The following is an 18,181-nucleotide window of genomic DNA, read 5'->3' as shown; positions in this document are numbered from 1 at the left end:
GGAATTCTAAACACTGCTGATGTGCAGAAGAAATGCACGAGGAGACAGTTTAGGGATTCTGCGGGAGGCCTGAGTTTTGGCTGTAGTGAGGATGTTCGCTTCACTCTCACACCTCAGTGCAGAGGTTCCCGGTGGAGACAGACGTTATCTTAGCTGTTGTTCCGGGGGCATATGCACTCTTCCCTCCAGGGCTAGGAGGCTGATCTGTTGGAAAGAGACAGTGAAAAGCAAGGTTTTGTTTTTTTTTTTTCAAGTATCACAATGTTTATTCCATGTCACGTGACAAAAGCTCTTTAAGGGCAGTGACCATGTGTCCCGCATCTTCAAACTGCCAGTGAGGAGTCAGCAGAGACCACTGGAGGCCACGGGACAGATCAGGGCTCATCACACCCTCTCCTCTCTCCTGAATAATCAGAGCCCAGAGCTACCAAGCTTCATCGACAGACCAGGGACTGGCAAACATTTCTGGCAACGGGACAGACAATAAATATTTTAGGTGCTGCAAACTTTGTATGTGTTGTATATCCTTCTATTGATTCTTCTTCTTGTTAACAACCCTTTAAAAGTATAAAAACCATCTGAGATCCTGCTGGCAGCCTGCCAACTCCTGCTAGCGACAGGATCAATGGCTCGTCTAGAGCATCCACTGAATCCAAGTGTTCTAACCTCGTTTTCATTTTCTATTGGAAGAACATTACTTTTGATATCTCTCACAAAAAAGCACATTTCTGTTAGCCAGGATAGGCAGGTAATCCTACTGCTTTGATAACTAAGCAAGCACGGGGTGTCCCCCCAACACTGACGGTGACTGAGCATGTCCAGGCCAGGGAAGGACAAGCACAGTGACCCTTCTTACTTGCCACGTTGGGGCTGGAGCGGTGATCAGCCCGGTTCTTCATCAGTCTGTCGTCACCTGGCAATTTCTTAGGTTCGCTGTATTCTGCCCAAGGCAGCTGAGGGCTCTCAGGTGACCCGTTTGGAGCTGAATTATTGTAGAGCTCAAAACCTTCACTCTTTGGTCGGGGTTTACCTGAGCCACGACGATCTGAAACTGAAATCAAAGTGCATTCAGGCTCTCCTCATTTATTCAAGATTTTAAACACCCTATTTAGTCTTTAAAGAGAGATGAATCTATAAATATTTAAAATTTTGTAAGACCTTATTTTTAGCGAAGAAATAAGGCAGTTTTTTTAATCTAAGAGTAAAACCTTTCTCGAGAACCTTAAAAGCAACACGTAACTGGCACTGATGGGAAAAGGTGCTCTTTCCAACCTTCTTTTCTCATAAGCTCCACCTGTTAAGTCACAAGCCTACTTCTAAAGTAACTTTTTAAAAGATATACTTCCCTCACTTTCTAAAACACACTCCTCCTTTTAGTAGCCGGCACTGCCATCAGCTGGCCTGACTGTCCACGCTCTACTTCTGGCTTCCACGTCTCCCTGTGCGCAGTGTTCTCTGTTCTAACAGCTTCCCTCTGACTTCTAACTCATGGTCTGGTTTGCTTCTCGGAAATGACCCTAAGCTGTGACATCAGACCACCAATATGGTACCGTCCTGAAAAAAGTGAGAAATATGCTGAGTTGAGGTCTATACTACAACACATGGTTGTGTGAAGATACGCAGTTTATTCCAGTAAACAGCAGGCCCAGGTTCTCAGAAGCTTTGGTTGCTGTCGCTGTGTTACCCTTAGGTCGACTTCAGGTCCTGGACTTGGTGGAAGCTCCCGGATCACTGACTGATGAAGAAGGGAACTCCGCCAAGGCCAGACCGAGCGGCTGTGCACAAAGTTAACAAAGTAAATGCAAAGTATATAATGATTTAAAAAGATAATGTGAGTCCTAATGGGTTTTCCTCTGTGATTTCTGAACTAATCCTTTTTAAAAAGCCTTAAATTTATATTGGTTTTATTCTGAGATTTTTGACGTAGGTACAAAATCATGGTTCCCACCAACAGGTTACTTCATCCGAATAACTGAGCTTTTAATTTAAAGTGAACTACATGTAACAGGATAACCATGTCCTGCACACACAGGACTGAATATACTATTCATACACACACTCATATACGTTGTTTCAGTAGAGAATCCTGCTTGTTCTTTGAAGACTTTCTACCCCGCATCACCCGCTGACTACGACTAAGTGCCTAGTGCAGGATGGACGGAAACCCTCCAGCAGCCAGCCAGTCCCATGGGGGTTCCGGGAGGGCGGGAAGATAGTGCATCACCACGTGGTCAGACACTGAACGCTGCCCTTGGCTACTTATCCCGGGCATCTTGCCGAAGTGCCTGCATCCCCAGCTGGGATGGTGAAAGCAGTAGCACCTAGTCTAGGGTTTTTGTGGCTACGAAGATAAGGTCAGGACAGTAAAATGCCTGGCACGCGGTAAGTGATCAATACAAGCCAGCTATTACTGGCAGCGGTCAAAGGAAGAGACGGCATGCGATTCTCCACAATGAGCTCTTACTTCTTTGCATCATTGGGGACGGCTGATTGAGCAGGGTGGCGAGGCCGTGATAAATTGCTCCCTGCTTTGCCACTTCTAGTGTTACCACAGAACTTGTTCTTGTCATGAGTTCTGCCGCCCTAGGAAAAGGAGAGTAGCACAAACATAAAGAAAATGTCACGACGACAGCCTGTGACCAGAGCAACCGACGGCTATTTTGAGTAACAGTTCTGACCTTCAGACAGATACCTACTGCCCATTCCCTTCCTTTAAAGATTAACCAAGCACGCATCTCCTATTGTCATATTAAGAACGGTAAGATGATACTCAGACATTCCCAGGACGTGCCAAGAGTATGTTTTTTTTAAGCTTCAAAGAAACTGCTCCAAACCAAAATACATATTTATAATCTGCTAACAAATGAGGTGTCATATACACTGGTTTACATTTAAAAAGGTGAAGAGTAAGGGCACAGCTTTTTAGCATTATTTTTTGTCTTCTAATTCCAAACGTAAAACATCCCTAAACACATTAATATGCAGCTTTAAACAAATACATAAATGATACCTTTCTTGAGAGAGTCCTACCAGACTTCGTCCGTCCACACTGAGGAGCTGGTCTCCTGCAGCCAGGCGTCCATCCTGTGCACACCCAAAAGGCATGTGTTTTGGGCGGTGGGGACAGCCAAGGGCAAGAGGAGGAAGAGGAAAGTCAATGGCAAGGAAGCTCACATTTGTTTTTTCAGCAAACAGTCTACATGGTGTTTTATAACAACACATACCAGTGGGTCATAGCAGGTCATTTGCTGACTAGGACATACTGAAAACTTACATCTTTAAAAATGACACTAACCCCATCAGCAGCACCTCCTTTTACAACAGACTTGACATAGATTCCAAGTTTATCTTGGCCAGCACCCTAAACAAAAACAAGGCAACACTGCTTGAAAATACACAGTAAAAAATACAATACTCAGTAAAATAAAACAAAAATAAAAAAAATAAAACTAGTACATAGATAATTGCAACAAAAGTCCTGGTTCTTGCTTTTACATGAAAATTAGTACTAATAAAATTAACACTCTATTTGGTAAATATAAAGGAACGAACAGGAAATGTACCTATTTTATCTTCCTAAATCAAAGAGTACTTACTCTGGAAAAATCGATTATTAATAAACCAGTTGATGAGATGGCTAAGTTTAAGTGAGCTAAAACTACCCTCATGACATATACTATTAATCACTTAGATACAAAAGCAATTTACTATAGTATTTTTATATTCCAATATTTGCCTATATCCCCTTATTATTTCCAAAGCTGTACTTTAAAACTTAAGAAAAAACTTCTTGTGGCATCCAGGAAGGGGGACTTAGGTAGTAAGGGAGGATTCTGCAGAAAATCCTGTGCATCGTTTCAACTGAAGGATCATGTATTCTAACTCTAGATGAATATGGAGCTAGGAGCCCCGATCCACACGGAATGCACATCAGGACAAGCAGCTTCTGTGAAACAGGTTTCAAGAACACATACAACTCTTGTACAGAATCCCCAACATTCTACTTGGACATTCCAACCAGAACATAAAAATCCATTATGGATAACTTACTGGGATGACCGCAGGAAGCAATCGCATGTGTGAAATCTCACCTGGAGAGCACTGCCCATGTTCCACAACCAAGGGTACGGGTCTTAGCTCAGGGTAATTTCAATAGTTATGAAGTACTGGGTCATAAATAAAGAATATACAAGGTATCCCAGAGAGTTGTAGATACAGTGATTTCAATAAATGACTTAATTGAAACAAATGTTCTACAACACTCTGGAAGTACATAATTTCCACTGGAAAACTCTTCATTCCTCCTTTTCGCTAAGAGAGCCAGTTTGGAGACTACAGCCTGACTGGGGAGCTCTCCCCTCAGGGAAAATCCGGCATGTAGCATGCCACGGTTTCAAGAGCCTAAAACCATCTATTACGTATCTCATTACGAAAATGGCATAGGATGTCTCAATTTAACAAAACAACTCAATTTTGGGAAACCGTGTGTTTCAAGTTTCGTGTGGTTACATTACCTGCGGGCTGAGTTTATAGAAGTTCTACACAAGGCAAAAAATCAAGCCCTCTCTTTTGCAGCTCCCCACCCTCCGGTCTAGGTTTTCCCATCTGTTCACCTCCAAATGTTCCTCGGTGTCTGTCTGTACCATATCCCCTCGCTGCACATCTCCTGCCCAGCCCCAGACACCCGACTGCCTACCAGACAGACAGACGCATGCCCCTTACAAATCATCCAGCACTTCCAGTACAACAGGATAACCAAGTGCAAGCTGACACCTCTGCCTGGTCCTTCTGCTCCCCGCCCCCCCCACCCCCCCACCGACACAGCACTGAGACAGTTGGCAAAGCTTGTACTTTAAGTTTGAAATTCCACAATAAAAAATACATACAGTAGGCACTCAATAAATGGCAACTTCCTGAATTTTAGCATGTCACTTAGCGAGAGAGAAATAGAGCAATAGATACACCTTTTACCTGACTTCGCCCAGGCCAATCCTGGGTTTCCCTGAACCTAGCGACCTAACATGCAATCGGGGGAATTACTTCTAAGCCGGCCCCACCCCGACCCCATCTGTTATATGACATAGGGTATTCCTTCTCATGTCATCTACTTAAATGATTTTTCCCCAATATATTCCATACTTTTATGTAATCTGCGATTGACTGCTTAATTCAACAACTCAGCTATTTAAATGACAATTTTACTCCTTCAACAAATATTCACTGAATGCTTCCTTATACTATCCTAAGCTCTGTACACACATCCGTGAACAAAGCAGACAAACACCCCTGCCCTCATGAAGCTTATATTCCACAGTAGTCTTCCCTGTAGCTGTCTAATAATTTTGGCTGGGGCACTGAAAATCCCCTTCTTTTCCTTTTCTGCAAATGCTCCAGGGTATTTCCTTACAGCTAATACCTGAGGCCAGATTGTTTCTCAAAGGTTCTAAGCATAACTACCGGTTTCCTGTGTTCTGTGTCTGACCGAGAGCAAAGCAATGTTCACAGCATTTCAGGATACAGTTTTAGTGTGAATGGGTGGGCACTTACATCTTCATGATGTAGTATAGACCGTAAAAACTGTCCTTTTAAGAAGATGCTTAATTACTACCATCTTTGAAAAGAAAAATGTTTACTAGTAATACTAATAGCATATTTTTAGTAACAGTGATATAAATAATAAAATACCAAATACATACATTTTTATAAAAATTTTTCAATTTTTAAAAAGATTTTAGTTATTTGACACAGAGCGAGAGCATAAGCAGGGGAAGCAGCACACAGAGTCAGAGGCAGAGGGAGAAGCAGGCTCCCAGTGGGGAGCCCGATGCGGGACTCGATCCCAGGACCCTGAGATCATGACCTGAGCTGAAGGCAGACGCTTCACAGATGGAACCACCCAGGTGCCCCCCAAAATATATACATTTCAAAACAATAAACCAAGACCTCCCCCCCCATTGCTGGTACTCTTTATAAGAAAAATTATTAATAATGAAACAAATAACATTTATTTAGACAAACTGTAAGAGGACTCTGTCTTTCTAAAAATCACAAAATGGAATGATAAAAGAACAAGAGAAAAAAACCGTTGCTTCTCCCTCCGTCAAGGCCCTGCTCACACAGCCTCTGTTGCTCCTTTGTCACAATTCTCACTCTGGGAAGGGGAGTTCCACACTCAGCATGAACGGAGGAAGCTCCACTGCAATACCCCTTTCTGCCTTCAGCCTCTCGTTCAGACCAGGAATCACACCCCTGAGGGGAGCTACCAGGCCCCACATTCCATTTTAGACAACTGATCCAGGCTTCCATGTGGGAGACTCTGTACGAACTGCAAGTACTATGTAAATTACTGGAAACCCCGTAGCACCTTTCGAGAGGCAGTTTAGGATCTGACATGCGATGTGAGGTTTATGAAGTCTACGTTCAAATATTCAAGTAAAACTGATCATGTAATATAGATACTGGACAGAATCATGACCGTCACATCTTTAAATACAGGCAGAAGTTTCCAGCATAAATCTCCCAACAGTCCTGACCAAGCCCTCCTTGTCACTGTCCTGCTGGTCCCCTCCGTGCCACCTGCCGCAGGAACCCCTTCCTGAAGCACGCCCCGTGGGGCTCCTGACCCAAGACCAGCGCAGCTGCCCGCCTGTGCACAGCACCACGCCCCCCGAACCCGAGGTCAGGTTCTCGCCCCTCTCACCACACGCTCGGCCTGATCCAGATGCTCCTTCACGTGCCCCCATTCCATCCTGTTTCCGTGTTCCTGCCTTTGTTTACGTTGTACTTTGCACACAAAACGTCTGATGCAATCTGTCTGCCAAAACGCTTTCGTCATTCGATTCCTGGGCTCACCTGCCACTATTCACCAAGCCACATACCTTCCCAACCTCAGGATGGATACAAGCTCTCTCTCACCTATGTGCTATGTTCCTGGAACAGCTGCTCTGTCCTGTATTCCAGCTGACAGCACAGACGGCTCTCCCCGCCCGCTTTCCCTGGTTGCTGCCTCCTCTCCTCCTACCGTGTGGTCGACAGCGTCCTCTCAAACCCTGACACGAGGCAGGCCAGAATCCACTGAATGAGTACATCGGTATCATATTCGTGGGTTAGGAAGCAGCTGACGCAGCTGACACAGACCGAGCTGGTAACACTGGAACGTTCCTAGTTTAACAAGGAGGAGCCCTAAGCATTTCTGACTACGGTACCACACATACTGTTTCCAAAGAAGCGATCTTCCATTACTGTTGCTGGGTAATGGACGATGGGAATTTATCTAAGTTCTAAGCTACAATCACGTTAATTCCAAGTTCAATTTATCAGTGTATCTGCTACTCAGAAAAGGAGATCTTCATCTGAGGAATTACAGACAATGATTCTTAGAGATCTCAATTGCAAAGACCCAGTAGGCTTCTAAAAGGTCCTTTTAAGGTTGGTCATAAAAACAGACTTAATAATTAAGTCACTGACGGTGCATGATGAAATACATAAAAAAAAAAATACTCTTGGGGGAGGGTGATACACAAGTGAAGAATGTGGATCTAGAATATTCTAAAGAGGTATCCAAGCTTTGGTTAGCATCTGAATCTTACTAATGTGGTCTCAACCTTGCACTACTTACCTAGAAATACTCTTTATTTAACAGACCCACTGCTTACATTTCTGTAAACATGTTGCCATTCTGCTAACCTTTAACCTTCTCCTGGAGACATGGTCCCTTTAGCAGATCTACTCCACTGGAACTCCCTTCCATCCTCCCATTCTGGCCCCCTCCCACCTCTGCTTATTTGAATCCTATCTATACTTCACATGCAGCTCACTGTTATAAACTGGACATAAAAAACTGCAGTACAATTGTTGTACAGAGAAATGACCAGTTCCACTGGTTATTATTTTAGAAAAACAAATCTAAAGATGGATACTCAGAAATCAAAGAAGTCTAAGGAATTTATTTTTAAAGATGTTATTTGTTTGACAGAGAGAGAGCGAGCACGAGCAGGGGGAGCAGCAAAGAGAGAGGGGAAGGAGACTCTCCGCTGAGCAGGGAGCCTGACTTGGGGCTTGATCCCAGGACCCCGAGATCATGACCTGAGCTGAAGGTGGACGCTTAACCGACTGAGCCACCCAAGCACCCCAGAAGTCTAAGGAATTTTCTAACTATACACACACATACACATATGTGTGTATATACATAAAATCAACATGGGTAGTTACTTTCAACCCAGAACACCACAATCTCTGGCCAACTCCAAGGGGACCCAATGTTTCCACCTGGCTGCAGCAGCCCTGGTCTGGAATGTCCACCTTGACAGGTTGGACAGAGGAGCATATAGGTGCTGCTTCCTCCCTGCTAATGCCACTTGGACTGGGAACAGCTCAGCACCGAGGCAAACTTGCCACCCGTCAGGCGGCAATAACTCCTTAACTTTACGAAGCTCTCACTACCTGCCCCACTTCATCTGAATAAAAATAAAATTATACACGATGATAAAAACTGTATAAAGCAAAATTATTTCAGAAGCATTAAGCCACTTATGTCTTATTTCTGAATAATAATGCACACACTAACCTAGCCTAGGAAGACTGAACTTTGTACGGCAAGTCCATTCCTTTTCTTTTTTTAAAAGGTTTTATTTACTTATTTGAGAGAGAGCGCACGAGGGGAGGGGAGGGGCAGAAGGAGAGGGAGAAGCAGATTCCCCTTCAAGCAGGGAGCCTGACGTGGGGCTCGATCCCAGGACTCTGGGATCATGACCCGAGCCGAAAGCAGACACTTAACTGACTGAGCCACCCAGGCGCCCCAAGTCCATTCCTTTTCCAATTAAGAAAGGAAAATGGGGTCCAGGAAGTTTTTGCTGCTACATACCAATGTAACATTATCTGTCAGTAAAAGAATGTAAATATGAGCTATGTAAACATTAACCAAATGTTGGTGCAATGGCATTAGATACTATGAAGACTGTGCTGTCCGGTATGGTGGCCAGAGACCACACGTGGCTTTACTGAGCACTCAGAATGTGGGAATGTGGCTAGTCCAAACCGAAATGTGTACTAAGTATACAACATACACAGATATCAGAGCTTTGTATGGAAAAAAGAATCTAAATATATCACTAATGACTTACATTCACTACATGCTGGAATCAATAACATTTTGGATATACTGTGTAAAATAAAATACATTATTAAAATTAATTTCAGGGCTTTTTTTTAATGCAGCTAATAGAACATTTAAAATTACCTTTGTGACTCACACATTCTATTGGACAACATTATTCTAAAACTACAGACTTTTCATACTATATGTTATTAGTAACCACAGGTACTAGCAATAAATTTATAATTACACAGATAACTGGGTAAAAACAAGACTTTATCACAATATAATATATATCATAAATAACATTATGCACCCTGATTTCCAACCATGAGAAGAGTAACCATAATCATTAAAATGGAAAGGCTAAATAATTTTAAGGATTACTTGTTTAAAGCTACTACCTAAGCTGGTATTTGAAGATATTTCTGTATTCTTAGTCTTTTATTTGTAAAATTAAAAGATTAATCAGAAACATTCAGATTTATCCATTCCCCATTTAACAAATCAAATTCTTTTTTTTCTTATTTTTTAAGATTTTATTTATTTATTTGAGAGAGAGAGAGTGTGCAAGCACAAGTAGGGGGAGTGGCAGAGGGAGAGGGAGAAGGAGGAAACCCAGGCGCCCCTCAAACTCCTTTTTAAGGGTCTCCTGGAAAGCAGTTATATATTTCAAAGGCACCAGGAATTATGAATGACTAAGTACAGTTTTGGAATTTAATTAAACTACTGAGAAGTAAATTTTTAAGTATCAAAGCCACATTTTCCCTTCCAAAGACACTTTGAGAGTAACACGGTGTTCCAGTGCCAGAGCTGCCCTTTTTTGGTGTCTGTGCTCTCCAACATCACTCCCGACTCCTAGAGAGTAGAGAATGGGGACCAAATATGCCCCAGCCAGGCCGTGCAAATGAAACGCAAAGAGCTAGATCCTCAGTCCTTAGAAAAGCAGTTAAAATGAAATAACAGAGATCACATGTGTGATCTTAGTGCACCTTGAATCTGCTTGTCTTTCCTTTCAAAGGGAAAGGAGGGGTTGGAGAGGGAGGTGGGATCACTGAGGAAGAGGAGGGCAGGGCAGAGAGAGGAGAGGTTTAGCAGAAATATACTGGGGTACTGGGGTTTCTGTGTGGAAAAGGGCAGAAGAAGAATGGCAGTAAGTTAACAGAAAAGGTTCCCAAATACAAAGATTGAGGCAGAAAGAAGAACTCAGCAGCTACGCGCGCCATACATTCCCTAGAACTCGACGAGAGGCGCCCGTGGCTTAGCTGCTTACGTGTGGCGTGAGGACCGGCTACAGGCAAAAGGCCGCACCCAGACAGCTGGTCCCGGCTCTTGCTGGCGCACCTTCGGGAAGACGGAGGGTGAGGTCCTCTCACCTCGGGCACAGAAACCCAGTCAGAGGAACCTACTCCTCGAACGCCCAGTGACCAGCTGAGTGTGTGGGGGAGTATGTATGACTAACAGCATAAAAACATCATTAGCACACAACCCAAAAAAAAAAAAAAAAAGGCAGCAGGAGGAGGAAGGAAGATACGCCAGCAGAGAATCAAGCCTATTGTTTCCAGGGCTAGAGACCCAGTCTGGGCTCTTTACTGAAGGTTCCAGAACAACAGTGGGCTGGGAGGACCTGAGAGCCCAGCAGCATTTAAAACTCATCAGGATGTTCGGTACAGCGCTCTGCCCACGTGCTCCTTTCTCAGGGTCTGAAAGCGGCTTTGTTTCTCATCAGACAAGGAGTTCCGATTCGTAAACTATTAAAATTGAGAATAGGGTTTTAAAAACATTGAAGAGCTCTCTCTTCTTGGTAGGAATTACCTTAATTCTGAAACAATCAATTGTAAAACTCGTTCTTGATACACATTCCACCCTCAACAGCGCTGCAAGCATGAGCTAGGTGGCAAGCTCATGCAAGCATGAGCACCAGACAGGTGGGATGCCGTAAAGGGGTCTACGCTTGGTTTCTGTGAACCAGCCTCCAGGTGCAGCTCTGTTCATGGCTTACCCTCTGCAGAGAACACAAAACACATCCCAGGGGCGCCTGGGTGGCTCAGTCATTAAGCATCTGCCTTCAGCTCAGGTCATGATCCCAGGGTCCTGGGATAGAGCCCCGCATTGGGCTCCCTGCTCGGCGGGGCGTCTGCTTCTCCCTCTCCCACTCCCCCTGCTTGTGTTCCCTCTCTCGCTGTCTCTCTCTGTCAAATAAATAAATAAAATCTTAAAAAAAAAAAACACAAAAAACAAAACACATCCCATCTGTCCTTTCCTTCTTTTTAAAATGAAGGAAATGACCTAAATAGGGGACTCTTAAGTTGGGTCTCTCAGATGGGCTGCAGGAGGCCCGCGGTGCGCACTGCACGACGGCAAAGGTGGAGGGCTTTCCCGAGATCTCAGAGTGGTCTGGGAATGAAAGAACTGAGACCAATACAGGCGAGCTCCTGGCTTCTGTCCACTGCTCATGCAGGTGTGCCTCGTGCAGGGGTGAGGCCTGACTCCCAAGCCTTGGCTGAGAGCAAGTGGGCGAGGCTGAGGCAGTCTGGACCTTCCTCAGACTGGGATGATCCACAACCGATCCCCTGCACCCACTGAGCCACATAAAGATCATTTCTTACCGTGTGTCCTATCATGTGAAATTGTTCTGCTTTAGAGCATTAACATTTAATGTTTCTATTACGTTAATACTATAATAAAATCCAGTAATTCCATCAATCCAAGAAATTAGCGCTTAGACTGTTATTATAAAATAGGTAAAAAGTTATTCTTTTATATAATTTACTATTTTGCTTTTAAAACAAAAATATAAAACATTATTTCCAAATTCACGAACACTAGCCATGGAGGGTACTAGTCACTTCATACAACTTAATGGAAAATTATTTCTGACACTTCCACGGAAGAAATTCTGCAGTCGCACTGGGTACCTTGAAACTGATTTTAAAACGGAACCAAAATTTCCTGACTTCATCTTTTTGACTAGGTTTTTCCCATGTGGTCACAATAAGGACATAAAGAATGTGATTAAAGAATGTGAGAACGAAGGTCTCAAATTCTTCAAAGGACTTAATTGTAGTTCATGTCAGGAATTTACTCTTCAAACAGCGAGAAGGTGGTATATTAATAAACACTGTTTTCATCTTCTCCTAAGGCATAGGGATCTTTCTTGTGTTTTAAGCTAATTAAAATTTAAAAACTTAAAATTAGTATATAGTCTAAAAGTACAAACTAGAACACCTTTAAGACACTATTCAACTGTTCATTTTTAAATAAAATAGTAAAATATCCTAAGTACCTTTAAGATGGTCACTTTTAGGTTCACTTTCAGCAAAAATGGGTTTTAGAGACAGTAAAAGCTACCTAACGCATCCACAGGAAGTTACGGCGCTCCTGTTTCTCAGCAAGCTCTACAACGGCACTCAGCATTACTTTAAGCAATCTTCACCATATTATGATCAGCAGGAGTACATTTATGGGGTTTTTTTCGTGTGTATGTGCAAAAAGGATATAGGAACCTTTTATTTTTATGAACCTTAAGAATGTGCAACATTAAAATACAGAGCAACAAAATCCTGGGTGTGTAATTACAAGCTACAGTAAACGGTTGCTTCATGAGCAAGTTAGTTATTGGCAGGTTTAAACAAGTTCTAATGGAAGCAGCAGCGTTCTGGAAGGATCACAGTTAAGAGTTTGCCCAAGAACATCCACGTCCACAACAGCACCCTCAAGAAACTCACCGCCGATCCTGTTCTTCCGACAACAGAGAACCACATTCTGATCTCAGGACTACAGCAACTTCTCGAACTGAGGAAAAAAACAACTGTCTGCTTCCCTCAGTTTTCCACAGCAACCAACAGAGCTGGTCTTTGAGGACCCGGATCCGCACAGCTCCGAGCTGGACATTAGGACACCGAGCAGCATTTATCAGCACGGGCTGCAGCGAGTGCCGCGCTCAGACTCTTACGTAACCAGTCAGCTCTGACTTGCCTTCACTTGGTACTTTATTAAACTTTAAAAAGAGCTAGGAAAATAAAGAGGGAATTGTTTGTATTTTAAAAATCCAAATTAAACAGGAAGCATCGTGTTGTCCCACAGATGAGTAAGAAGGAGCATACTAAACTTCCCCAAAAGCAATGTTTTAAAAAAGTAAACTGCACACACATACTGTTCCAAATCATCTGGATTTCATAAAACTGAACCGCATTGTGGAAGGGGCGTCAGGGAGCTTAACATCAAAACATCATCCAGGCTCACAGCAGCTAGCCACACACTAATTAGGAAAAAAATCAAAAAAAGACTAGGCCAGATACAAAGACCACAACAGCCTAAAGAAAACACAAACTACACAGACACCAGTAGGAGTTCCTGGGGCCTCCAGGTTCTTCTTTGCCAACCACACGGCAGCAAGGAGAGAGCAAGATGACAGACGGCACCGTGCGGCCAGCGCGGCTTGTCCAGCGTGATCTGCTCGGGGCTCCAGGCTGTGAGGTGCACATGCAGATCCCGTGGCATCGGACCAGCAGAGGAAGCAAGCTGAGCCCTGGCAAGAGCGAAGTGACAGCTCCCAATCGTGCTGACCCCCCCCCACCGTGCGCCGGCTGGCCTGGCACTTAAAACACATTCTTGAAATCCCGAAAACAAATCTCTTTCTACTGTTATAAGTGATGCAGACCTATGCGATGTATCAGCCTCACGGCGCTGCTTTAGCAATGCGTGTAAATTAAATGACTTCTGATTTTTATTGCTGAATGTTCCTTTTCTAGTACCAAAGACATTACAAAGAAGTCGGAGAAAAACAGGTTACGTGAAGCACTGGGGAACTTCGAGACTCCTGTCTCGTTTCAAGAGCAGGCATAAACGCCCTGTTCCTGTCTTCGAGGGGCACACTGTGCACTTAACAGACCGTATTCTTTGAGTTACTTTCTCTAGAGCATCTGTCGGTGTGCTGACATCCAAATTCTGTCTGCTCCACAATATCCTCACTCCCCTAGCGAGACCGGCGTCCCAGATCTCCAAGGTAGCCTGCGCAAACTGAACACCTGACTCTCTCCCTGCCCCAGCCCCACTTTTCAGTGCATGCCACTTCCAGATGCCCCACGCTGAGCACAGAAGCACGGTGCAACCTGCTACTTCTCTCTTCCACCCACCACAGCCAGTTCATCCATCACACGGAAAGCTGTTGTTCCGCAAACATGCATCGGCACCTACGATACTCCAGCAGCAAGACCGAGGGCCCGACCTCAACGACGGCTCTACCCCTCCTCCGGCCGGCCAACCACCTGCCTCCGCGGCCGCTTCCTGGGCCGGCGCCTCCGGCACTTTCCATCAGCAAACTGCTGGTGGCTTACCCCCACTGCAGCTCTGCCTGCACTCCTGAGCCCCTCGAACCCGTGCTCTCTGAAGGACCAACAATAAACTTTCAAAACCCCACTCTGATCCTGTCGCACCTTTATCTGAAACCCTTCAACGGCTACTTCTCTGGCCGATACTAACATTCACAACCCCGTCAAGACCGCACAGCCGCCCTCCCGCACTGGCCGCCGCCCTGTGGCCGCAGCAGAGGCCGCAAGGCCCACAAAGCAGAGAACACTTGCCACCCCGCCCCTCGCAGGAGAAGCGCGCCGACTCTGCTGTGCGAGCCGCGGTCCCAGCTCCCCGTCTCCCAGACGCACCTCGGAAGGCCTGCCCCCCGCTGCTGTGCTGCAGCCACATGGCTGCGCCTTTGCCCGCGGCCCCTCTTCTCAAGTTCTCTGCCCACCACCCTCTACCTGGCTAACACGTGCGCACCCTGCAAGTTGCTGCTGAAGGCATTTCCTCAAGAAGGCCTTCACTATCTCCACTCTCCACGGGCATTTAGACATTCAATAAATACCCCTGGATAATGACCTCTGATGTCATTCACTCTCCCCTACTTATTTCTGCCTCACACCTCAAATGACCAAGGGTGTATGTACCGATAAAGATATTCTCGGTGGGAGAAACAACAATGAGAGCCAGGTGCATACTTACTTTTATTAAATCTATTGTTTAATAAGCTGATGAATTAACCACCTTAGCATTAAATCTTTTTTTTTTTAAAGATTTTATTTATTTATTTGACAGAGAGAGACACAGCGAGAGAGGGAACACAAGCAGGGGGAGTGGGAGAGGGAGAAGCAGGCTTCCCGCCGAGCAGGGAGCCCGATGCGGGGCTCGATCCCAGGACGCTGAGATCATGACCCGAGCCGAAGGCAGGCGCTCAATGACTGAGCCACCCAGGCGCCCTGGAATCTCTTTTCAAAAAATTTCTTCTGCTTCTAAATTTATACTTTCACTGTGGAAAGTATTTAAAAAGACCAGAAACAAAAACAGTGTGGAAATCCCTGAAATGTTGGCGAGGGTGCCACCTTCCCAGTTTAGAAAAGGAAGGAGCAGGCCTGCGGAAGACACTGAGCAGGTGCCCCCTGTCCTGGGTTCTCGGGCTCTGAGGGGAGGCCTGCGGCAGGCGCCACATGGGAAGCTGGCAGGAAGGCGAGCGGGCTGCTTTCAGAAACCAGCTACAGCCGGTCTGCCGTAGACGCGACTCAGGCGCTGCGCTCTCCGTCTCAGCTTCGGGCAGTAAGGTTTCTACCTAACTTCCTGTGTTGCTCCTAGTCCCCATGAAGCCCCAATTCTATAATCCTATATCCCAATTAGAAATGCTAACGCTGGTATTTTCCAATTTTATCTACAAATCTTTTTTTTTTTTTTTAATGTGTCAGTATAAAAAACACCACCAACAGAAACCTAGAGACTTCAAAGTTAAAAAGTGAAAATTATACTTTATTTTTACACAGCAGGCACTTGGTATTCTCTACTGGAATAAACAGCACCCTAACAATTAGCTACTACTTTCACATTGAGTTTGTTACTCTATTATTAGTGAAAGGAACAAAAGACCTCTTAAGACTACTACACAACCGGAAGCTAAATCCTGCGTGTTCCCAACTGACGCGAGGCTAACGGAAATCAGTCACCGTGCTACCACGATTTCTTAGCACAAGTCACAAACACTTCTGTAAGAGCGAGGATTCCAGAGTCATTTCTGTTTTCATGACGAAGTACCTCCTACTGACTGGAGGGAGAACACCATTTTCCCCACGCTTCCTCGCGTGAATGCAGACGCACACAGAAGGCACAGGAGCTCAGAGGGGGTGGAGGTCAGCACAGGTGGGAGTGGAAGAAGTGAGCAAGTGCAGGGAACCACCACCAGGACAGAAGCACAGCCACGTGGCCAGCAGCCACGGTGGTGGGCAAAGGCCAGGCGGGCCAGCTGTCCTCACTGGTCCTGGCCCAAGCACCTCCACACAGAGACCTGCTAACGGGGCCTCAGCTGAGGTCTTGTCCTCTAGGCTCACTCACTGCTTTCTCACTCCTTCCCCTGCTCCAGTCTATAGACTGGAGGTGGAGGGACCCTTCCTGGCAGTGAGAGGACTCTCCCCACTGCCTGCCATCTGATCCTTAGCAGGAACCATTCCTGGGGAGGACAGAGGCCTGGGGCCAGTGCCCTCCCTTCTACCTCTCACCCACAGGCGTAGGTAAATGAATCCAGGCGTGACTGTGACTTCAGCCCACCTCCTTGTCCTAACCACCCACTGACACCTGGCCGCCCGGCAAGAACAGAGGCCAGAGGGGGCCGCAGGGGCCCGCATGCAGCCTCACTTTGTATACCATGCCTTTACACGTTACAGGAAAGGATCAAAGATGCTTACGTAAATCAGACTTCAATCTTCAGAAAACAGGTTTTTCTGTACCGAGAGAGAGCATAACTTTCTAAGCTGAAAAGGATGGAGGTGCTGATGAACGGTGGCCCTGCCATCCCACAAGTTAGTACTTCAAATCCCAAGTAAGATGAATACTGGAAAGAAGATCCATATACATAAACACATAATAGGAAACACACAGGCTAAAGTCTTCCTGTGTATCTGAGTGTGGCAAGGTAATTTTTCATCCTGATATTTTTTTTTCCCCTAAAAATGAGCATTTGATTCAGTTGGTAAGCAGAGAAAATAGTCCACATCTAATACCTTCTTATTCACAACTTCCAAAGTTTTGAGTTCTGGGTCCATTAAGTTAGAATAGTCTGGAAATATGGCACACCAGCATGAGCCTTATCAGGAGTAAGGGACTCTGGACTACGAGCTGGGCCAACAGGCTCTGGACCTACCCTCTGGCCCATCTTGGGCAACCCCACAGAACCTGGCGCTTCAGAAGCAGACTACTGAGTCCACACCTGACAAAGGCTCGCCTCCGCCAGCCGATTCCCACCTGGAATCCCACCTGCGGTCCCAGGTTCCTCCAGTCATCCTACACACCACGCCCTTCCCAGACACAGCTTCCTGAAATGCCAGTTCCATCATGGCCCTTTCCTTTCTCTGTGGGGTCTACAAGACACAGTGCAGACCCCTCAGCCGTCAATCAGGAGTTTCCAGAATCACTTGAGCACCACTTCCCTCACTCCACTCTCCCTTAGCTGTACCCAGCTTCGTGCCATCCCTACTTGTCCCCAACTACTCACTCTGAGGCTAGCTGGGACGCACTTCATTCCCAACACCCTGCAAGTGGGTCTGCGGCACTCGGTACGGAGCGGGCCCACGTGCAGCCCAGGGGAAGGGTGCAACCTCCTAGGCCCCACGGCACACCCCCTGGAAGAGAGTGCCTAGACAGGGGAGGCAGCAGGCCGCCGGGGTAACCAGTGTGCGGGGACGCGTCCACGTACTAGCACCTGAGAAGACGTCCGGTGCCCGCTCCCAGCATGTGCGAGACCTAGCTCCCATCTCAGGCTAAGGGATCCTCTTCTGTGGCTCAAGTTCTGACCGCCTGCTCCTCAGGAGCACCCCTGGCTCCACATCAAGGTCACACTCTCTACGGCTCCTGTGTTCAGAGCAGGACGCCGTCCCTCCGTTGCCTGGGCCTGAGCGCCGTGGCCTCTTTCATGTAACACCACCGACCCCCAAGAGAAACAGAAGTGTAGGCGCACTTCGTCCTCAGGCAGCAAAGGGCTCCCACACACTCGGCCGAGCGCTGACTGAGTCAAGGTCCAGGAATGGAGTGTGACAGCTCACATCACCCACGGTG

General features: G+C 45.9%; 1 protein-coding gene and 1 long non-coding RNA gene across 18 annotated transcripts in view; both read right to left on the bottom strand.

The window, feature by feature from the left end:
* The window catches only part of AFDN (afadin, adherens junction formation factor), a 138,569-nt gene that overhangs the window by 21,218 nt on the left and 99,170 nt on the right, over positions 1–18,181 (bottom strand). For all 17 annotated transcript variants that reach the window (XM_064598369.1, XM_064598367.1, XM_064598364.1 and 14 more), the window contains 5 exons: positions 3,296–3,361; positions 3,011–3,084; positions 2,465–2,583; positions 857–1,051; positions 113–204 (listed from right to left, as the gene is read on the bottom strand). In XM_064598369.1, coding sequence (XP_064454439.1) covers positions 113–204; positions 857–1,051; positions 2,465–2,583; positions 3,011–3,084; positions 3,296–3,361 — 546 coding nt within the window. The remainder of the gene's footprint in view (positions 1–112; positions 205–856; positions 1,052–2,464; positions 2,584–3,010; positions 3,085–3,295; positions 3,362–18,181) is intronic.
* On the bottom strand, positions 4,319–18,181 carry LOC135365652 (uncharacterized). The gene is made up of 2 exons (XR_010413853.1): positions 10,368–18,181; positions 4,319–9,160 (listed from the first exon to the last, which is right to left on the bottom strand). It is a non-coding gene; the product is annotated as an uncharacterized LOC135365652 (long non-coding RNA).

The sequence above is a fragment of the Mirounga angustirostris genome, unplaced genomic scaffold (assembly GCF_029215605.1).
Source record: "Mirounga angustirostris isolate CCGP_5_RB_7025 unplaced genomic scaffold, mMirAng1.0.hap1 SCAF_8, whole genome shotgun sequence".
Classification (NCBI taxonomy): domain Eukaryota; kingdom Metazoa; phylum Chordata; class Mammalia; order Carnivora; family Phocidae; genus Mirounga; species Mirounga angustirostris.
The sequence above is the reverse complement of the archived record's forward strand: the minus strand, read 5'-3'. Positions and strand labels throughout refer to the sequence as shown.